Below are 23,029 nucleotides of genomic sequence, written 5' to 3'. Positions count from 1 at the left end.
CGAAGGCTAAAGTACAAGAAATTACCAATATCCAGGGGTCCGTTTGTAACTATGGGTCGTATGTAAGTCGAGTGTTCTTAAGTAGGGGACCGCCTGTATACACATTCTATAATAATAGACATTCTATAGAAAGATGGTTATCAAAGATCTGACTTCTTTATATTCACTGTAGAAATACAATTTTGTTCCATTTCTATATAACTACCACTAAAAATGTATAAACTGACAACTGGCGAATGTAGGGAGCCTGCCCCCCCCCCCCTCCCATGCCACCAACTCATTCCTAAAATCCTTGGAGGAATTTCAGTGAAACAATGCACAATGCCAAATTGGGAGAAAAAACACTACAGTATTGCTTTTAATATTTTTAAATACTGGCATGAATCCCAGCATTGTTTTCTCGCTAATACTAATTCTAGCTCCAGGTGACCATCTTCTAAAAACAGGAACATGCAGACATCTAATTTCTGTGGGCACAAGTTTTTATTGTATATTTTCATTTTGTATTTAGCTGATATTTTTTTCTCAGAATATATTATTTTTAAGTTATTAAAGGTTTCAAGCGACCATTCAGATTTTATTGCCCTTTTAAACGTCTATTTAATCGCCTCTTGTAAGATCTTTTACAAACTGACCAATGTCATAGGACCTACGACAAAGAACTCCATACCATGTACCATGTACCTATAAGGCCAAGATTGGGTCTAATAGACAAACTGTCAGTGAACACTGACAGATACAAGACATTGCAGTGCAGAAGTATTGCAACGTATTGTATGAGAGATCAAGGTATAAGCCTAGTGGGGCAGTCAAATAAAGTTTTTTAAAAAGTAAATAAATAAAAATAAAAACACTACAAAATCCCCCATTCCCCATATGTAATTCTATTTTGCGTTAAAAAATAAAATAAAACCCTTCCCAGAAAATTGGTACCGTTGCATCCATAGAGACCTTGGCCAAGCAGATATAACATTTTACCAGAATTGTAAAGAGTATAAAAAATAAAAAATAGTAAAATAGTAACAAGCAATAAACAAGCCCTAATAATCCTCTTTTGATTGAGGAATAAGAACATTATAGCTCTCAGAATATGGTGACACATAGGCAAATGTGGTTTCCTTGTAAAGTTTTTATTTGCTAAAGTAGTAAAATATAAGAATACCTGTACACGTTATATGTACTGTACTGCACGGTGAACTTTGTAAAAGTTTTTATTAAAAAACAAGTGTCAGCTGTTAAATTCTATAGCAGGAAAGATTTACAGGGGTATTCCAGGAATATGAACATCTGATAGAAAAACCCCTAATTCTATAAATAAATGAATATAACAAAACTCAATGTCATTAGTCACAAAACGGAGCTTAAATAGTTTGATTTTATGATACACAAAATGTTATGGGCTTTCAAAAGTAGAAAGTTATCACCAGAATGGCTGCCACTGGAAACTACAAGTCCCATGATCCTTTAGTTCTCAGTAACTCCTCCTCCCTCTTATGCTTAGCTCCCAGTGATGATGTAACAAACTGTCCTACTTTGTTACCATAGTAATGATGTGTAACTGCCATCACTGCACATTACCTCAATGAGATGACGTCTCATTATAACACCGGCCATACTGGATGCACTGCAACCAACCAACTAAAGCCAAACTTAGTGACGATCACCTGACATTCCCAGGTAGGTGCGGGACATTTGATGTGGACATGTGAACAGCGGCATCTTCTGTTCTGTGTCTGCTCTGCACAGGGAAAACCAACGGACTGATTAAGGGCCAGTAGTATTTTAATTCTTCATTACAGTGTATCTCACAGCATTATCTGCTAAGGGGAATTTTAAATAGCAACTAATTACATGTTAGCTTATATTTTAAGGACCTATTCGTACATGAATTATGCTTATTAATAAATTTTAATCATCATGTTATTTTTACCATAAAATTAACCGATTGGAAAGTTCAAATCTTACGTAAAAAAAAAAACAGCCCTCATATGTCCATATCAGATTAAAAATAAAAAGTTATGTCTTTTGGAATTTGAGCAGGGAAAAACGTAAGAAAGTTCTGTGTCCTGAAGGTCCTGAAGGCCGTTTTGGGCCATGCCCATAAGGTGTTAAACAACATTTAGACACATATAATGCCCAGACGGGGACAAGGAAAGTGAGCCCTAAAACTGAGCCACCCAAACTGTCCCTTCCTGCTTACTGGGCTGCCCTAAACAAATGTAAGTAACTGCCCGTCGTTTCCTTCCTACCTCAACGGAAGCACAATGGACAACACAAACACAGAAAAGATGGTAACTTTCCGGGGTCACATCGGTGCAGAAGAAAAATCACAAAACAAGGAGAGTGGTCAGAACAAGAGCAAATATGAAATACCAGAAATACAAAATTAGGGGGAGATTTATCACAAGTTTCTTAGAGCTGTTTATAAAATTAAAGCTGAGCTCTGATTGGTTTCCATGGGCAACTAGAACAGTTTTACCTCAGAAGCTTATGATATATCTGCCCCTAAGAGTCTATCTCACAAGTAAGATGCCAGTCAAGCAAAAACTATAACTGGCAGTGACCTGGATGTGAGCAAAACCAGACATCCCTGATCCAAGCTCACAGGAGCACCGCTCTGTCAGTCACCAGTTAACTGCTGCTGGACCAAAGTGAACTGCAATAGGATAAGGGTGCGGTGCAATAAACTCCAGTCCGCAAACTAAGACTGTGTTCACACCAACATAAACATTAAAACGCAAAAACAAAATGATTGTCTCCTCAGTCATGTATCATGGAGCGATGATGATGCTCACACAGATGTTACAACTTAATATACTGGGAGAATATAGTCACCAAGATTTATCTCTTTGAATGCCATAATCCGTAACATCTTTAGAGGCCAAAAGGCATTGCTTATCACCTCAAAATACCACACCAACGGTGAAGTTTGAGTGAATGGACAAATGTACTGAGTCTATCTTGATACAAATCTGCTGCATCTACCAGAATGATGAAGGTGATATAAGAGTCCGCACGAATCGACTATAGAAGGCAGAAATTGTTGAGTTAAAAACCTTTTTATACTCTGACCGGAGCTCCAAGTCTGTAAACCTTGTTGCAGTGTTCCTAGAGACTTAATTTTCATGATATGATTCACTTATTCCATTGCATGAGAAAATACTCCAATCGGAATAGACCACTATTCAGAACATCTTTAGTGCGTTTTTTTCTTTCTCCCTTCAACACCACCAATCAGTAGGTCGCTAGGAAAAAGTAGACGCACAAAATATCATAGTATGTTCTTGAGATGAAAATTTATTTTTTAAAATTATACTCACAAAGGTACTGTTAAAAATCTGCATATAAGGTAATTAATGAGACGCCATTCTCACATGCTCGCTGGCAGAGCGGAGGGCGCATGGCGCCCGCGCATGATTAATGTCCCAAAAAATCTCTGTTCCCTGAGCCATTTAGTTATCACCTTTGCTTTATGGCAAGGTGCTTCATCATGCTGGAAAAGGCATTGTTGATCACCAAACTGCTCTTGGATGGTTGGGAGAAGTTGCTCTTGGAGGAAATTCTGGTACCATTCTTTATTCATGGATGTGTTTTTAGGAAAGACTGTGAGAGAGCCGATTCCCTTGGCTGAGAAGCAACCCCACACATGAATGGTTGCAGGATGCTTTACAGCTGGCATGAGACAAGACAGGCGGTATCGCTCACCTTGTCTTCTCCGAACAAACTGTTGTCCAGATATTCCAAACAATGGGAAAGGGGATTCATCAGAGAAAATGACTTTACCCCAGTCCTCAGCAGTCCACACCCTGTACCTTTTGCAGAATATCAGTTTGTCCCTTATGTTTTTTCGGGAGAGAAGTTGCTGCCCTCCTTGACTCCCAGCCTTGCTCCAAGTGTCTCCGCCTCACAGTGCGTGCAGATGCACTCACACCTGCCTGCTGCCATTCCTGAGCAAGCTCTGCACTGCTGGTAGCCCGATCCCCAAGCTGAAACACTTTTAGGAGATGGTCCTGGCATTTGCTGGTCCTTCTTGGGCACCCTGGAGCCTTTTTGACAACACTGGAACCTCTCTCCTTGAATTCCTTGATGATGTGATAGATTGTTGACTGAGGTGCAATCTTTCTAGCTGCGATACTCTTCCCTGTTAGGCCAGTTTTGTGCAGTGCAATGATGACTGCACGTGTTTCTTTAGAGATAACCATGGTTAACAGAAGAGAAACAATGATGCCAAGCACCAGCCTCCTTTTAACCCCTTAAGGACGCAGGGTTTTTTCGCTCATTTCTCGCTCTCCACCTTCAAAAATCCATAACTTTTTCATTTTTACGTGTACAGACCTGTGTGAGGGCTTATTTTGTGCGTAACAAATTTTACTTTCCCGTGATGTTATTTATTTTAACATGCCGTGCTCAGCTTTTACAACTTTGACTGTGCACTCAAAATAACACCTCAGCTTTATTCTTTGGTTCGGTGCAAACGCGGTGATACCAAATTTATATAGGTTTTATTGTGTTTTAATACATTTTCAAAACTTAAACGAATGTGTACAAAAAAGAAAAAAAAATTTTGCCATCTTCTGAAGCTAATAACTTTTTCATACTTTGGCGCACGGAGCTGTGTGAGGTGTCATTTTTTGTGAAATGAGACAACGTTTTTGAGGTCTGTGCGACATATTGATCATTTTTTATTCCATTTTTTATGTGATGTAAAAAGGTGTAAAAGTCGCATTTCGGACATTTGGGCGCCATTTGGGGGGTGATTTCAATTTTTAATATTTTATACATTTTTTTTATTTTTTAAACTTTTTATTTTCTTTTTTTTTTCACAATTTTTTAGACCATCTAGGGTACATTAACCCTAGATGGTCAGATCGCTGCTACCATATACTGCAATACTTCTGTATTGCAATATATGGCATTTTTGCAGGTCATTCATTACAATGAGCCACTGGCTCATTGTAACGAATCTGCAGAAGCCAGATAGCTTCGGGTCATACGAAGACCCGAGGCTACCATGGCAACCGATCGCTGCCCCCCCAATGACCTTCGGGGGCGCGGCGATCGTAACAAAGATGGCGGCGCCCGCGCGCCGCCGTCTATTAAATGCCGCCGGCGACTTTGCCGACTGCAACGGAGGGGTTAATAGCTTGCACCGACCGCGGTTATTAGCGGTGGGGGTTTTCTGCAATATGCAAAAACCTCCACCTTTGTATGAAGAGGACTCAGCTACGGCGTAGAGCGTTAAGGGGTTAAAGTGTCCAGTGGTGTGATTCTTACTTAATCATGACAGCCCTGTCCTCATCAACACCCACATTTTCTAGGCAAATATTGACTTTGCAATTAATTTCTGTTAAGCTGATCACTCTTTATAACATTCTGGAGTATATGCAAATCGCCATTTTAAAACCTGATACAGCAGACTTTGTAAAAATTAACATTTGTATCATTCTCAAAACTTTTGGCCATGTCTGTAGTATCTACACACAAGAGGTGTCTTGAAGCACCAACAATGGCTTTGGGGCCCGCAGTGTCAGGGGGCCGAAGAATCTGAAATATTGGGTGTGTATATGCTGTATGCCTATATATGGTGTTGTATGTATGTGTGTATTGTATTATATATTGCTATATATATGTATGTATGTATGTATGTATGTATAGATGGTGTATATACTGTGTGTGATTGTAAGTCACATGTGTGAGTCTAAGAATATGTATATTTTTTAACGGCGAAGGGGGGCCCAGCCAATGAGCACCAACAAAGGGTTTTGTACAAAGTAATAAATGCATTTCAGTAAGCGAATTCAGTACTTTTTCCTGTGTCATTTCTCATTATTACACAAAGATTGGAGCAAATTTCAGATTAATTTGGAAATGTATTTAATATTTTTGATGTTTTCAATATTTTTTCACCACCTGTGTATATACTATATATACACACCCATCTAAAGAGAGATATAGAAAACACCCTGTGCCAAAACATGAGCACAGATAGCGATGTGTGTGACTAATTGTAGCTTAGCAGCGGCAGGATGCACAGTCAGAGTGATGGCATAAGTATAAAAATGAAGAAGACACTAAAAATGAATCAGATGCTTATGAGTGATGTACATAAATGGCCAGCACTCAGGGTTCATAGGAGACACATCTGGTCCAGGGGTTTAATACCAGGGACAGATAGCTAAATGCTCACCAGATGAACACAGTGTGGCATTGGAGATGGAAGCAGCGATCCAGGAAATGCTGCAAGTGATGATCACATTAATATGACATATTCTCCCATCGCATTTGTTGCTGAAAGCAAGATTGACGTCTTTCAGGAACAGAACCTCCCCATGGGTTGTATTTGGTCCTTTTGCTAAGCTAATTTATGGCTACATTCACACTGCCGTTTGCCCGGCACATGGCAGCGCAAATGACCTGAGATGGGTCCAATGAGTGGCACAACCACACTCCCCAAAGCTTGACTGACAACCTGTATAATGATGTGACACTCCTGGTGCTGGTGGCCACGCCCCCTGCAGCCGGTGTGTGTATGAGATACACCTATACACATGTCTGACAGCCTGTATAATGATGTGACACTCCCGGTGCTGGTGGCCACGCCCCCTGCAGCCGGTGTGTGTTTGAGACACTCCTATACGCATGACTGACAACCTGTATAATGATGTGACACTCCTGGTGCTGGCACCCCCAGCAGCTCTGTGTGTTTGTATGAGATGCTCCTATACACATGGCTGCATCTTGTAGCGGTTGTAACAGTGTGACCAGCTGTTACTCCTATAGGAAAAACTTTTTTGAAGAAAGATCCCGCTGTAGACTGATTTCTTCTTGTGTGCTTTTCCATGATCTTCATCAGCCTGTTTGGATATCCAAAAATTTTTAGATTGATATTTTAAGAAGCAAGTCTGCAGCGGGATCTTTCTTCAAAAAAGTTTTTCCTATTTGAGTTCAGCCTGAGAAGCCCAGGTGATCCTCGCACGGACGAATGGAGTTCTAATTGCTATGCGGCAAGAGAGGTGAGCTGACTCTTCGTGTTTGAATGCTGTTACTCCTATATGCTACTTGTGTAGCTGATGCTAGCAATGCTTTACTGTATATTACACACAGACACGAGTAGGGGGAGGAGATGGGTAACGGGGGTGACATCACTGTCAGTTACATAATAAAGAAAATATGATTTTACAATGATTAATGTATGAATTGACTAGATAAAGGCTGAGATGGGATCCTTGTGAGCTGCTCTAACAGGTAGCGTTGACAGAATTAGTTACAGAGACCTGATGACAGGTGTCCTTTAATATACAAGTTCTCTGATAATTTCACATCCATAGACACTTAAGGCAGCAACTTGTATGGTCAGAGTAGTAATCTTGAGCCCCTTATCCAAGCCTTTTTGTAGAAAGTCCAAGATTAAGGGAATACTTGGCTGAGCATAAGAAGGATCTCTTCCACTTAGGTTTATAGAGAAGGCTTTCCAGATCCTTGTATATATGTTGGAAGGAGGCCAGAGTAGACAAATCTGTAGAATGGAAAAATAACGAAGTACCTGACGGTTTCCTCTTGTTGCAAACAGGTCCAGGACTAGAACCCCCCATTTCTCGGTTATCTACTGGAAGATTGTTGGTGAAAGTCTCCATTTTCCCTTGTGGAGGGGTAGACAAAAATTTGATTGTAATATTGAGGGCGCTGTCCCATGTCGCCTTTAGACTGCATTTGCAAACGCAAAGCAAACCGCACCCACCGGGATGGGTCGCGGCCCAATCGCATCGGCGTTTGTATGGAAACACAGCCAAAAGGCAATTTGGGACAGCGCCCCGAATGTCGTTTAGAGCCCATGGAGAGGAGGTTATTTTTTTCACAGTTCCATGATGGGTTTTTTTTTTTCATAGCTGTCACCAAGGATTTTCCAGAGGTTTTCTTGGTTTAGTCAAGGATTCTGGGCTGGACAATTAATTTTTCCAATGTTTTCTGTATCAAGGAACTGATTTTCTCAATTTGCTGTGTGACAGTCTCCTCCGAGTACTCTGGTTTCCTCCCACACTCCAAAACATACTGGTTGGTTGTTTAAATTGTGTGCCCAATGGGAACAGGGACCAATTTGACAAGCTTTGTACAGCGCTGCGTAATCTGTGTGCGCTATATAAATAAAGAATTATTATTATTATTATTGCTGTGCATGAAAAATGCTGGCTGATTGAATGCAAGGAAGAAACCACGTGTTGTTGAAGAAGGTTCTAACACATTACACCAAGTTGTCACCAAAGCTGATCTAGCTCTTCTGGACTGAGTCAGACAGCCACAATGTGAGGGTCAGTGTTGACATGGGAGGGGGTACAGTAAGAAGGGCATTAGAAGTGTAGAAGAAGGGGTATTAAAAGGTGGCTACAAAAAGGGTGATGGTATTATAAATGAAGGCAAATTTAAGGGGTCAGTATAAGTTTGTGTGCCACATTAGGGGGGGGGCTATATTATATAGCAGTGATGGCTAACCTATGGCACTGGTGCCAGAGGTGGCACTCAGAGCCCTTTCTGTGGGCACTCAGGCCATCACCAGAGATGACTCCAGGTATCTTCCTGCAGTCCCAGACAGCCCAGGACTTGCTGTGCACAGAGCTATTTTAAAGTGACAGTGCTACCTGGGACTATTTTCTGCTTTATTGGTGTCCTCAGGTGCTGCTATCAATGAGAACTGTGACAGAGAAGGGAGTATAAATCACAAATTACATTTCTATGTTGGCACTTTGCGATAAATGATTGGGTCTTGGTTGTCGTTTGGGCACTCGGCCTCTAAAAGGTCTGCCATCACTGTTATATAGGGTCCACAGTGGAGTATTACATAGTTTAGGGGATAACAGAACAGAAAGTAGGGCCAGGGAGGGGGACACCATTATGCATGGGTTAATGAGACGGGCATCATAAAGTGCTTCTACCATTGTTGCAGTGCTCCAAATTGGGAAATAATTATTCTCAGAAGTGTCATAGCCCTGCCACGAATCTAAGTGCAAAGTCTGTGCCTGCTCCTTAGCAAAACATTTAGCTCCCTCTAGTGTTGAGCATAGCGATATACAACACAGTAAATACACAATTCTTGGGCGCAATGTGAGGTTTATTACACCTATTTTATTAAAAAAAAAAAAAAAAAAAAAGAACACAAGACCCCCCCCCCCAACCCACAAATAGTAAAACAAACAATACAAATAAAGCAAGGATTGTGCCCCCCTCCCCAAGTGGGTATGATGTACACAAATGCCAAAAAAGGTCCCCACATAATGAAGAAATTCAAGATGACTTACACAGTAGATGTACCCCTGTGCACAGACATGTACACCACCTGGCCGTAACTTTATTAAACATAATCACTTAAAATAATTTGTAAGAAGCGGACGATACATTAGAAAACACGTATCTTCCGTACCGTGCATGTTCATCACCATCTCTGAGTTAGTGTTGCTGGTAAAATCACAAGTTTATGGCCCGAGGAGCCAAAAGCAATAAGTACTACAGTCTGAAAAGCTGGAGAGTGCATACGATTGTCCAAAATGGTGGTTTCAGAAACACCTTTAGCTTGGACCAGACACAGAAATTTGATATTCGGGCAATTAGGTTTGCAAAGATGAGACCCAGAGAGAAAAGGTCATGGCATACCTGCAGGAAAAGCAAAATGAACCCCAGCCCCCCCCCCCCCTTGTTGTCAGGATCAGCAGGGAAACCCAAGCTTAGGCTCTCATCAATAGTGATGGGTCACTAATCTTTCCTCAAACTGTATAAATCAATATTAAAAAGGTGAAAACTATTTTATACCAGGGCAAAATATGTCTTTCACCACTTATCCCTCTTTCATAAGTACATTCACAAATTGAAGCTCACTTAGGAATCAGTTTACTGAGTATTCACTCACATCAATAGTTTTCACTAGTTGTCTCTGATAACCAACATAATCCTGGAAATGATAAGGAGTGGGAGTTAAGAAGCAGAGGATCTTCTCTGTTCCGAGTGCGGTTTACAGGAGACATCAAACCAGCTAGTCTCCCCCTTTCACAGAACACACACCTTGTACTAATACACACTTGTGCATTTTGATGAAAGGTAAGGAGTACTTTAAGTATCATTTTAAAGCCAAAAATGTATGAAAGTGATCAAAAAAGCATTTCCGCCCGTCTAAGAAAAAACTCAAACCCCATAAATTTGGTAAAATATAAAAAAAAAAAAAAAAAAAGTATTGACTATTATTATTGCTTACGCATATAGCCTCCTCAGGATAACATAATATGTCATTGTTTGTGTTTTTATCTAAGAACATAAGTAAAGTACGGGGGTAAAGTTATGCATTCTGAAAGGGAAGAAATACATGATAGGATATATTTTAAACTAATTATTGCTTTAATTTTGTACAATGTCCAAAGTCTAGCACTCTTTGCAATTCAATGAGCAATCTTTCATCTGCAAAACACAAAACATGGAAGGGCATGACATGAGAAGTTCATGGAGCGCTACTAAAAGATACTTTGACATCATAGCTAGACACGTTTAAAGATGGTATCTTTCTCCACAGGTAAGTGCTCGTGATCCAGAAATGAGATCTTCAATAATAAATGTCTTTAGGAAAAGCAGAAAACACTTTTCTCTGGGAAAACTACAATGTAACATGAATGGGAAACAAAGAAAACCATCTTCTCCTAATATGTCCTGTGGCAGTCTATCCAATAATCGTAGTCTTCTTCTACAAGTCCAGTTCCAGGTCCTCTATCTCTTCCTCTAGTGCTTTCCTCCTCGCCAGCTTTTCTAACTGCTCCTTAGAGGGCTGCTTGATCTCTCCAGAGTCTATTTTCTGCTGTAGATCCTCAACTTGGCGAAGCTTCTTGCGCAGGTTCTTAAGTTTCTTGGCCTTCTCAGCATCAGCATTTTCACTATTCACTTTGTCCTTTTGCACCACATTCTCAGAAATACTAATCTTCTCCATGTCCTGCCTGGTCTCCTCCACCGCTTCCCGCTCTCCTTTCTCTTGCTTCCTTTTCTCTTTGCGCTTCATATTCCTTTTGACTGATTTGGACAGAGTGGTTTCGGTCTCAGGCTTAGTGGACTGTTGAGTTTTGTTAGCAGGTGGCTCTGCGTGGCTAAGTCCAGGGGGAAGTGAGGGTTTGCTTTTGAAAAACTTGACATATTTGTTTTCATACCTGTAAGCACATAATTTATCAAGACAATTAAAAAAATAAAAATCTGCAGAACATCCAAACACATTTATTACTCTATTGGCATTGCAGGACACCAGAAACAACTTCTGTTTTTCTCCATGAACAGTCACACACTAATCCAAGAGCTTTGAGGAGATTGAGGCTCAACCACATTTATGTCTTCCCATGGAAGACATGTATGGCATTATACAGGCAGTCCCCGGGTTACATACCAGATAAGAACAAACCTGCAGAACCTAAGTTGAATTTGTATGCAAGTCGGAACTGTATACTTTATAATTGTAGCTTCAGGCAAAATTGGATTTTAAAACTGTTGGGTTGTCACAAGATCCAGGATTAACAATGCAGCTTAATTACAAATAATTACATATCACAAATTCATCTATCCGCCGGGCGGATAGAAAGCTAAGCGTCCCGTTATGTGAATTTGTGATATGCGCATTTTTAATGGACTATGGAACGTACTACACCATCTGCCTGCATATTTTCTTCCAGCTACAAATATAATTAAAGGAGAATGAGAGTGCGATGGTGCTAGTCTGAATGGTGACATACTTTCAGCAGGAGAAACTGAAGATTGGTGCTGTTCATCGATGTTTTAAGAAAGAATAACGAGGGAGAAGAAGAATATTTGGAGCTCCGGTCATAGTGAAATTATTTTCTCTATTTCTGCATGGTTTCAAATAGCATTTTACCTTAATTCTACATGCCCCTACTTTTAAGGAGATACCAATTATGTTCAGTTATTTATGTTTTATAACTTTTTGATTGTAAAATACATACACGGGAACTTCTTCTTGAGGCACATATCCTTCCTTCACTTTTCTTTGCTTCCTCCAGGTACCATCCGGACGCTGAGTGGCGGCTATGTACTTCCCTTTTGTTAAGAAAGATTAAAAGATTTATTACAAAAAGAATAATACCTGTATTATTGTTAAATACTATTAATTTTTCCAGGTGAATGACATGAAACTTTGCATGTCCTTATCTGGTCTGTTTTTCCCCAACCACAATGGCACGTGTGTGTGGCCTATGATTTGTACAGCACCACTCTTGTCTAGAAATTTTATGTGGTTCAACGCCATTGAAGATAATTGGGAGAACCACAATCACACTCACAACTTGTGGCTGCACTGTTTTATAGCAGTCAGGGATGTCTTATACTATACAGCCAGCTTGCTATTTTAGTCAAAGGTTTGAAAATGTTGGATAGGGGCTTTATAGCTAGCAGTATTCTGGTCCAGACAATTAGGAAAGTATGCTCCTCAACACTCGCTAAGCGTACGGTGCACTGGGATACCATGACTGGTCATTAAGGGGTTAAAACGAGTAAACAACCTCAGTTGCAGGGTCCATCATGAAAACAAGAGAACAAGAAGAAATAGCTTGAAGAACTTTTAGCTGCACTTACAAAATTTTGCTAAAAAACGGTGCTATTTCTGTATACTTTTTAGTCTCCCACATCAGTGTGGAGGGATTTTGGCCCATTCTTCCACTCCTATGATCTACACATTAACATTTTAACCCCTTCACGCTCCGTGACGGATATATCCGCCACGGAGCTGTGAAGGTTGTATGAAGAAGGCTCACGGGCTGAGCCTTCTTCATACAGAGATGGGCTTTGCTGCATATCGCAGCAAAGACCCATCGCTATCACCCGCGGTCGGTGCTTGCACCGATCGCGGGTGTTAACCCTTTCTTTGCCGCCGGCAAAGTCGCCGGCGGCACTTTAAATTTGGCGGCGCGTGGGCGCCGCCATCTTACCTCCGATCGCCGCTCCCCCGAACGTCATTGGGGGGCGGCGATCGGTTGCCATGGTAGCCTCGGGTCTTCGTTTGACCCGAGGATACATGGCTTCTGCATATGCATTACAATGAGCCTGTGGCTCATTGTAATGTATAGTGAGCAGAAATGCCATATACTGCAATACAGCAGTATTGCAGTATATGGCAGGAGCGATCAGACCATCTAGGGTTAATGTACCCTAAAGGGTCTAAGAAATAGTGAGGAAAAAAAAGAAAAAAAAAAGTTTAAAAAATGTAAAAAAATAATAAAATATTAAAAGTTCAAATCACCCCCCTTTCCCTAGAACTGATATAAAATATAATAAATAGTAAAAATCACAGACATATTAGGTATCGCCGCGTCCCAAAATGCCCGATCTATCAAAATATAAAAACGGTTATTGACGGCGGTGACCTCCGGAACGGCAAATGGCGCCCAAATGTCCAAAACGCGACTTTTACACCTTTTTAGATTACATAAAAAATGTAATTAAAAATGATCAAAATGTTGCACAGTCCTCAAAACGGTAGCAATGAGAACGTTGGCTCATTTCGCAAAAAATGACACCTCACACAGCTCCATGCACCAAAGTATGAAAAAGTTATTCGCGTCAGAAGATGGCAACATTTTTTTTTTCTTTTTTGTACACATTCGTTTAATTTTTGAAAATGTATTAAAACACAATAAAACCTATATAAATTTGGTATCACCGCGATCGCACCGAACCAAAGAATAAAGTAGGTGTGTTATTTGGAGCGCAGAGTGAAAGTCGTAAAAACTGAGCCCACAAGAACATGACGCACATGCAGTTTTTTTCAATTTTTCCACATTTGGAATTTTTTTTGCGGCTTCCCACTACATGGCATGGAATAATAAATAACATCATGGGAAAGTAAAATTTGTTACGCACAAAATAAGCCCTCAGACAGCTCTGTACACGGAAAAATGAAAAAGTTATGGATTTTTGAAGATGGAGAGCGAGAAATTAGCGAAAATACCCTGCGTCCTTAAGGGGTTAAAGAGGACAGAATTAAATACAGTTACAGTGTGACTAGACCCTTCAAGCAATGTTTTAGAAATGAATAGAGCAGGTGAAAATAGAAGACTTTTAATATCCTTTATTAGTAAAGCACTTTATCTGTGCCCATTTTCCTTGCATAGTGAGTAGAGAAGAGCATCTGAAAGTTTTATATGGTCCGTGCACTTCAGGCAGATGAGAAGACTAATTATTAACCCTTTGCGTACCAAGAGCATATTTCACTCTATGATTATGCTCTGGAAGGAGATTAGACTATCCATGGACTGTCTGTATAAGGTTCCTTTATCTCTCAGCTGTCAGTGGATACAGAACAGAAAACCGATTTACACAAACTGCTAAACCCCTTCCTGCCGAAGCCCATTTTCATTTTTCACTCCCAATCTTCAAAAATCTATAACTTTTTTATTTTTCCATGTTCAGAGCTGTATATGGGGATTTTCCTCCTCATTCATTACCATGTGCTGATCTCAAATGGTAATGAAAGGGTTAAAACGAGACTCGGGTCTTCTCACAGATCGCGGGTGTTACCAATAAGTCTTTGCTGCAAAATGACATTTGGGGCTATTTTTCCTGCTTCCCAGTACAAGTATGGAATACATACCATCACTAAGAAGTTGTTACACAGAAATAATCCCTCATGCAGCGTTGTACACAGAAAACTGATAACATTTGAGATTTTTGAAGGTGGGCAGCGAAATATGAACATGAAAAAATGCTGCATCCTTAAGGGGTTAAAGGGAATTTCAAAATGTTTTTAATAATATGTTTGTGGAGTCAGACCAATTTATCACGCTATTTATCCAATCATTATCACCCAATTTATTTGCAGCCGTGCAACTTCGGGTCACTACAGCTTTTAACAATTTTCGTGTCTGAGGCTATGGTCCGACAATGCAGTTGTTTTTTTTTACAGGCAAAAATAGCAGAGCCATTGGACAGGACTCTGGCCATTTGTAGCTTTATACTGTGACTAACAAGCTGATGTGTGTGCCTGTACAGAGAGCATCCAGATTTCATTCAGTTGTACATGAGAAGATACTTGAAGCTGGGATCTACTATCCTTATACAGTACAGTACAGACACTTTATTCACCTTTGCATTTCACCAGTAAACATGCATTGGCACCTACACAACCCTAATTTACTTCATACTGTGTTTTCTATGATTATATATTAGGAAAAAGTGCTCAGTAAAATATCAAGATCTCAACGCCCCAATGAAGACCTAAGCCAGTTAAGCAGGTGTTCCTAAATCATCCATTTGTCTATGTGACATGCCTACTATACACTTCTCTCGTAAGTATATTGATTTCTGGCGAGGCACGGCATTGTAGTGTTACCTGGAGATAGAATTTCATTTCATTGAACTTGTCCCTACACACAAGGAGCACATCATTTATTCACCAGGCACCGCAGTCTGACTAGCACGTAGCATCGGCCACAGACACATGCTAAAGAGGAATGGATTGTCGCTGGTCCTACACATCCAGCTCTGTATTCTCTTTATGATGGAGGTATACAATGGGAGTAGTCTTGTTGTGTACCTCCAACAACTTTATACATTCGGGTCTCCCAAGACAAGACCTTATGTGAGCGTCACATATAAAGCACTTGGATTCTGCTTGTTTTCTATCAACTTTCATGGTCACCCCCCATCCACAGGGCAGGGGATATGAATCTGATGAATGGGGTTCCTGCTACTGGGAAACCTGTTAATGCGAAAGGACCCCCACAGCACACAAGAATTGGAGGGCTGTTGGAGCATGTGTCCTATATACAAAAAGTCCTCCAGCTCACCTGGATCATGCGGCAACTTAGTCCGCTAGCACGGATCCACCCCGCTGCTGGGCGATGTAGTCCACAAAAAAGAAATTTCCGGATCCAGCTAGGTGCAGATTAAAATCGCCTTTATTCGATTTTCAGGGCATCCATCAGATAAAATACAGGTGGCATGGTATAATCGTCAACGCGTTTCTAGCACATAGTCATGATTAAGAGCACTTGTATGTGCTAGAAACGCGTTGACGATTATACCATGCCACCTGTATTTTATCTGATGGATGCCCTGAAAATCGAATAAAGGCGATTTTAATCTGCACCTAGCTGGATCCGGAAATTTCTTTTTTGTGGAGCATGTGTCCTGCCTCTACATTCAATGCAGAATTTATGGCACTCTTTTAGCATTGGATGGAGGAGGGCACATGCTCCACCTGCAGCTTCACTCAGTGGAGTGCATTTATTGTGCAATGACGTACAATGAAGTCCTTGGCCCACAAAAAGTTCACAGGCTATAGCGAGTGCACAGATGAGGGTCAGGAACACCCACACCGGGCAATTCCACTGCGGACTGCGTCCCTTTAAGCCCCTCCATGCTCACTTGAGGTGGAGATGGTGTGAAAGGGGATAATAATCGTAATTACCGGTGGTTCAAAGGGATTACTATTATTTCCAGGCATAAATGTCAGGTAAGTGGCGTATAAGCAATGACAAATGTCCCCCAATGAGTGAGAATGGTCCTGCTGATAACAATCAAAGTTATTATAACTTCTTCAAACTGCAATTTTGCTGTGAAAAGGTGGCAGGGCTCAATCTTTGAATTGTACGGCACCAAGAGAAAGTCCTCCCCACTGCGCTCCACTTGCATTTCTAAACTGTCAGATGCAAAACTGATTGGTTGCCATGAGCAAATAGAACAGTTGTGCTCAGACACTTATAAATCTATCCCCAATTCCCAAAGACAGGTGTAAAGGTATAACATATATGCATTCAGGAGTAACTCCTCCCAGTGGTGTTTGAATTGAGTATCAAAACGCATGTAAAATGGTTGGTGCGAGCCTCAGAGGCCTCATTCACATGGCCCGGGGGAGAAGGGAATGGGGGTGCACACTCCTCACCCCTCTGCATTGAAAACCAAGTCATGGTGCCTCAAGACTCCGAGGGTCATAGACCTCTACTGGGGCTGTGATCTGGCCGCAAATTGTGGAATAAACCTACGCACTCAGCTGCCCTTCTACAAGAAAGATGAGAGAACAAAAACTCATCTCTTTTATTTTCATGATCCAACAAAAGCTTAAAGGGGTTGTCCAACCTCTGGGTTTAAAGACACAGCCATAGGAGATGTCATAAATACGCGTTGGTCGCTGACCACAGATAACTAGAAGCAGTGGCGGGAAGGACAGGCAAGTATCAACTTATTTGTTCTTTTCACTCATTCTTGACAAGATTTTTTTTTGTTTATAGCTTGGAAACCTTTGTGGGAGTAAGTCCCCCCAGTAATGCCTGGTAGTAGCTCCGGCCCTGCTTATCCCCATTGGGAGAGCCCTTCCTCCCCATGATATTAGAAGCAGATGAGACATGGCGGTGTATCTGCATACACCCTATAACACCGGAGTGACTGGGCCGGACATGGTATCTCTCTGGAGATGCTCGGAGCTCTATGGAGGGATGTATGGGAGCTCACTATGAACACCAACGGGCACCATTCATCACCCGCTGCAGCTCCAGCCGTGGGAAACAGTACACCCGCCGCTATCCCGTGCGCCCCACTCATGCACTGCTGCTCCCGCTCCCGGGGCTGCACTCACCGGATTCATCGGTCACATAGGGAGTCGCCATCTTGGTCCTCTCACCACGTTTCCTTCCGACACCTGCTTCTGTGACGTCATAGGGGTGTCGCGGCAAAAAAGGAAGGAGGGGGAGGCAGACACCGTGACATGGCGTCAGGGGATTAACGGAGACTTACTTTACCCACATCGTATAGAACCGCGGTAGACACGACCGGAGCCGGTGCAGAGTCCAACTCACAGGAGAACAGACCGTACTCGGTTATGACATAGAAACCGACTGTTTACATCACGTGACCGGGGCCGCCCGCCCACCGTTACGGAGAGCAACGCGGACCAAATGATTTGTGCCGCCATTTTACGTTATGTCCCGTAACGGTTGAGTCTAAATCCTAGTGGTCTAAGGGACCTGGTCCTTCTGCCCACTTGGATTTAGCCTGCTCTATATAGAAAATGCTAAATCCTAATGGGCTAAAGGACCAGGTCCCTCTATCCACTAGGATTTAGCTGCTCTATATAGAAGAGGCTAGATCCTAATGGGCTAAAGGACCAGGTCTCTCTATACACTAGGATTTAGCTGTTTCAACATAGAAAAACTAATTTCCAGTTGGCTAAAGTTCTTTTATTGTTCAATTGAATACAAAAGCTATTTAAAAGTTTTTTTTTATTTCCCTTGCAGTATTATTATTAGTTATTATTATTATTAGTCCTCCAACACAAATTCCAATCTGAAAATTATTGGAAATTTATTAAGACTGGCGCATTGTGTTATATAACTGGCATCTGAGTCTGTTGGTTGTGTGCAATTAAAAATATTGCGCAAAGTTACGCACTTCTGTTTCACAATTTCCGTTTTTTGTTTTTTTTTTTTAAATTATTGTTAATAATAAATAAAAATTTTTGTAGATCCCTTTGGCAGACCTGTTTTTTTGTTAGTGTCAGCCATCCGTTTAATTCCTACTATCTGCTTAAATAATTGAAGGTATAATGGAAAGTAAAAAAACGGATACTATTGCAAGTCCAGGGCAATCAACGGATTTTTAATTCATCCAGAAACTGCAAAACGGAAGCCAAAATGCACATGGAACATGGCCCTTAGATAAATGACCCCCATTTTGCGCAAGTCTTAATAACCTCCGGACGTGACGCTCCGTATTTGCTAAGATGTTCTAACCGCTTAGCCGGAATTGACACCTACACCGTGTCCCACTTGGCGTAGATTTCAGCAATAACCCGCGCTAGTATTTTGATACAGGCTATAGTACATTTGGCGTACTGACCTTACTTGTGCCCCATCACATATTTTAAAAAGTGGCTTGCCGGATTTAAAACTGACAAAAAGTCACAATATCCTAGCAGTGCTTCAGAAATGCGACTTATTCATGTCTTGTATACAGAAAACTGTTAGAGGAGAAAAGGACCAGGTCCCTCTGCCCACTAGGATTTAGCTTGCTTTATATGAGTAGGCTAAATCCTAGTTGGCTAAAGGACCTAGTGCAGTGGCAGGTTAGAAGTATAAGAACAGGTCCTTCTGCCCACAAGGATTTAGCTTGCTTTATATGAGTAGGCTAAATCCTAGTTGGCTAAAGGACCTAGTGCAGTGTCAGGTTAGAAGTGTAAGAACAGGTCCTTCTGCCCACTAGGATTTACCCCGTTTTATATGTGCAATCTATATCCTAGTTGGCTAAAGGACCTAGTGCAGTGTCAGGTTAGAAGTATAAGAACAGGTCCTTTGCACATATAAAACGGGGTAAATCCTAGTGGGCAGAAGGACCTGTTCTTATACTTCTAACCTGACACTGCACTAGGTCCTTTAGCCAACTAGGATATAGATTGCACATATAAAACGGGGTAAATCCTAGTGGGCAGAAGGACCTGTTCTTACACTTCTAACCTGACACTGCACTAGGTCCTTTAGCCAACTAGGATTTAGCCTACTCATATAAAGCAAGCTAAATCCTTGTGGGCAGAAGGACCTGTTCTTATACTTCTAACCTGCCACTGCACTAGGTCCTTTAGCCAACTAGGATTTACCCCGTTTTATATGTGCAATCTATATCCTAGTTGGATAAAGGACCTAGTGCAGTGTCAGGTTAGAAGTATAAGAACAGGTCCTTCTGCCCACTAGGATTTAGCTTGCTTTATATGAGTAGGCTAAATCCCAGTTGGCTAAAGGACCTAATGCAGTGTCAGGTTAGAAGTGTAAGAACAGGTCCTTCTGCCCACTAGGATTTAGCTTGCTTTATATGAGTAGGCTAAATCCTAGTTGGATAAAGGACCTAGTGCAGTGTCAGGTTAGAAGTGTAAGAACAGGTCCTTCTGCCCACTAGGATTTACCCTGTTTTATATGTGCAATCTAAATCCTAGTTGGCTAAAGGACCTAGTGCAGTGTCAGGTTAGAAGTATAAGAACAGGTCCTTCTGCCCACTAGGATTTAGCTTGCTTTATATGAGTAGGCTAAATCCTAGTTGGCTAAAGGACCTAATGCAGTATCAGGTTAGAAGTGTAAGAACAGGTCCTTCTGCCCACTAGGATTTACCCTGTTTTATATGTGCAATCTAAATCCTAGTTGGCTAAAGGACCTAGTGCAGTGTCAGGTTAGAAGTATAAGAACAGGTCCTTCTGCCCACTAGGATTTAGCCTGTTTCATATGAGCAATCTATATCCTAGTTGGTTAAAGGACCTAGTGCAGTGTCAGGTTAGAAGTATAAGAACAGGTCCTTCTGCCCACTAGGATTTAGCTTGCTTTATATGAGTAGGCCAAATCCTAGTTGGCTAAAGGACCTAATGCAATGTCAGGTAAGAAGTGTAAGAACAGGTCCTTCTGCCCACTAGGATTTAGCCTGTTTCATATAAGCAATCTAAATTCTAGTTGGCTAAAGGACCTGGTACAGTGTCTGGTTGGAAGAGTAAGACCAGGTCCCCCTGCCCACTAGGATTTAGCTTGTTTTATATGTGCAATCTATATCCTAGTTGGTTAAAGGACCTAGTGCAGTGTCAGGTTATAAGTGTGAGAACAGGTCCTTCTGCCCACTAGGATTTAGCTTACTTTATATAAGCAGGCTAAATCCTAGTGGGCTAAAGGACCAGGTCCTTCTGCCCACTAGAAATGTGACTGACTTGGACAAAAGGACCAGGTCCCTCTGCCCACTAGGATTCATCTGACTTTATATAAGCAGGCTAAACCATACTTGGCTGAAAGGCCAGGTCCCTCTGCCCACTAGAGCTGTGACTGTCTGGGACAAAAGGATCAGGTCCTTCTGCCCACTAGAAATGTGAATGACATGGATAAAAGGATCAGGTCCTTCTGCCCACTAGGATGTAGCTTACTGTAGCTTAAATGAGCAGGGTAAATCATAGTTGGCTAAAGGACCGAGTCTTTCTACCCACTAGGAAAAACAGGTATATGGGGATTCACTTGGCTGGTTTTTAGCACTCCAATAGATGTGAATGGTGACCCCTCCTCCCTCCATTGAAAACAGCGGCTCACGGCCGCACACACGCCGAAAGATAGAGCATGCTCTATCTTTTTGCGGTGTGTGGCCCGGATCGGTGCCACCCATGTCACCGTATCCCCGCCGTGCCGCTATTGCCGTCTATGGGGACGTATATGTGGCCGCATGTACGTCCCTGCGGACGGCCATGTGAATAACCCCTCAATAATATTAGTGTCTCTTGTGAAGTATTTTGCCCTCCCCACATAGTGTCAGTGCTCCCTCTCAAAAACATGTATTTAAGTGCATTTTCCGAGAGTTTAGGCCATGATAAATCTAGGCCACTGTGTTTATTAGCCAGTAGTTTAGTGGCTACAGATGGCAACTGCTCCTTCATTGATAGTCACCAGCAGTTGGTGGAGAATCCAGAATAAAGCAATACAGTTCTAAACCAGCAGGAATAGCAGAGCAGGCAAGATAGCTGTATATGCCGTATGTATAGGATGTTGTCACTGGAAGCAACAATCTGATCCGAGATGGCAACACTGCCAGGATTTAACAGGTTAACACCTGTGATCAATGCAAGCAATATGCAGCAAACACCCACCCAGTACAGAGAGAGCTCAGCCCGTCAGCCACATGCCGACATAATAGCACGACGGTTTGCGGCAAAGGGTTGAAAAATTTCTAAGCATGGCACATTCTGGGAGGCCTGAGACTGCAGGAGGAATTCTGGAGTCACTCAGTATCTCTCTGGAGAACTCTGCGCTGGAGGATGTCACCAATGAGATGACACGTCATCAGTATTTACATGGTGAAGAGTCCGATGACCCAGCAGATCTCTCCAGGCACCTGACGCCGCATTTACATGTAGCGTTTGTTTAGCGTTTTTAAAAACACAATGAAAAAGATTGTGAGAACGGGCCCGATCCCAGATCCGTGTACACTGGAACAAGCTCCGTGCATTGTGTTGTAAACCGCTGGAAGCCACGGGATCCACCAGATCACTTTGAGAAACTAAACAACTCATGTAAAAAAAAAAAAAACACCATGACAAAATTTTTTTTTGTAGAGAGATTTATTATCATTTCACATATACAGCCTAGAAAAACATCAGGTGCCAAAAAAGCTCATAAAACACAAAGTAAAATATTTTAATTTTTATATTTTCTTACCAACATAGTAACAGTGTATAATACTGTATATACTTAAGTATAAGCCAAGGCGCCGGCTATATACCGGACTGGGAGGAGCAGCCGCCGGCTATATACCGGACTGGGAGGAGCAGCCGCCGGCTATATACCGGACTGGGAGGAGCAGCCGCCGGCTATATACCGGACTGGGAGGAGCAGCCGCCGGCTATATACCGGACTGGGAGGAGCAGCCGCCGGCTATATACCGGACTGGGAGGAGCAGCCGCCGGCTATATACCGGACTGGGAGGAGCAGCCGCCGGCTATATACCGGACTGGGAGGAGCAGCCGCCGGCTATATACCGGACTGGGAGGAGCAGCCGCCGGCTATATACCGGACTGGGAGGAGCAGCCGCCGGCTATATACCGGACTGGGAGGAGCAGCCGCCGGCTATATACCGGACTGGGAGGAGCAGCCGCCGGCTATATACCGGACTGGGAGGAGCAGCCGCCGGCTATATACCGGACTGGGAGGAGCAGCCGCCGGCTATATACCGGACTGGGAGGAGCAGCCGCCGGCTATATACCGGACTGGGAGGAGCAGCCGCCGGCTATATACCGGACTGGGAGGAGCAGCCGCCGGCTATATACCGGACTGGGAGGAGCAGCCGCCGGCTATATACCGGACTGGGAGGAGCAGCCGCCGGCTATATACCGGACTGGGGGGGGGGGGGGGGAGCCGCCGGCTATATACCGGACTGGGGGGGGGGGGAGCCGCCGGCTACATACCGGACTGGGGGGGGGGGGGGAGCCGCCGGCTATATACCGGACTGGGGGGGGGGGGAGCCGCCGGCTATATACCGGACTGGGGGGGGGGGGGGGAGCCGC

The 23,029-nt window shown here is 42.5% G+C and overlaps 1 protein-coding gene and 1 long non-coding RNA gene across 4 annotated transcripts; one reads left to right on the top strand and one right to left on the bottom strand.

The window, feature by feature from the left end:
- Positions 1 to 1,564: 1,564 nt before the first annotated feature.
- LOC140117863 (uncharacterized) lies at positions 1,565 to 15,429 on the top strand. The gene is made up of 3 exons (XR_011853095.1): positions 1,565 to 1,677; positions 14,927 to 15,086; positions 15,190 to 15,429. It is a non-coding gene; the product is annotated as an uncharacterized lncRNA (long non-coding RNA).
- PYM1 (PYM homolog 1, exon junction complex associated factor) lies at positions 10,355 to 17,883 on the bottom strand. 3 transcript variants are annotated; one of them, XM_072135030.1, is made up of 4 exons: positions 17,764 to 17,883; positions 17,597 to 17,681; positions 11,973 to 12,066; positions 10,355 to 11,171 (listed from the first exon to the last, which is right to left on the bottom strand). In XM_072135030.1, the coding sequence occupies exons 2-4, from the start codon at positions 17,625 to 17,627 to the stop codon at positions 10,718 to 10,720; spliced, it is 579 nt and encodes a 192-aa protein (XP_071991131.1). In that variant the 5' UTR covers positions 17,628 to 17,681; positions 17,764 to 17,883; the 3' UTR covers positions 10,355 to 10,717. The 3 variants fall into 3 exon arrangements, with proteins under 3 accessions (XP_071991131.1, XP_071991130.1, XP_071991132.1); XM_072135029.1 differs by having other exon boundaries at positions 17,597 to 17,882; XM_072135031.1 differs by lacking the exons at positions 17,597 to 17,681; positions 17,764 to 17,883 and adding an exon at positions 17,473 to 17,509.
- Between the last annotated feature and the right edge of the window lie 5,146 nt (positions 17,884 to 23,029).

This window comes from Engystomops pustulosus, chromosome 2 (assembly GCF_040894005.1).
Source record: "Engystomops pustulosus chromosome 2, aEngPut4.maternal, whole genome shotgun sequence".
Taxonomy (NCBI): Eukaryota; Metazoa; Chordata; class Amphibia; order Anura; family Leptodactylidae; genus Engystomops; species Engystomops pustulosus.
Note: the sequence above shows the minus strand (reverse complement) of the source record. Positions and strands in the feature narration are given on the sequence as shown.

Coding starts and splice junctions, on each gene's coding strand:
- PYM1 (XM_072135030.1), bottom strand. CDS start 17,627: ATGGCGACTCCCTATGTGACCGATGAATCCG. Junction 12,067..17,596: donor CTATGTGACCGATGAATCCG/GTGAGTGCAGCC, acceptor TCTTAACAAAAG/GGAAGTACATAGCCGCCACT. Junction 11,172..11,972: donor CCTCAAGAAGAAGTTCCCGT/GTATGTATTTTA, acceptor ATGTGCTTACAG/GTATGAAAACAAATATGTCA.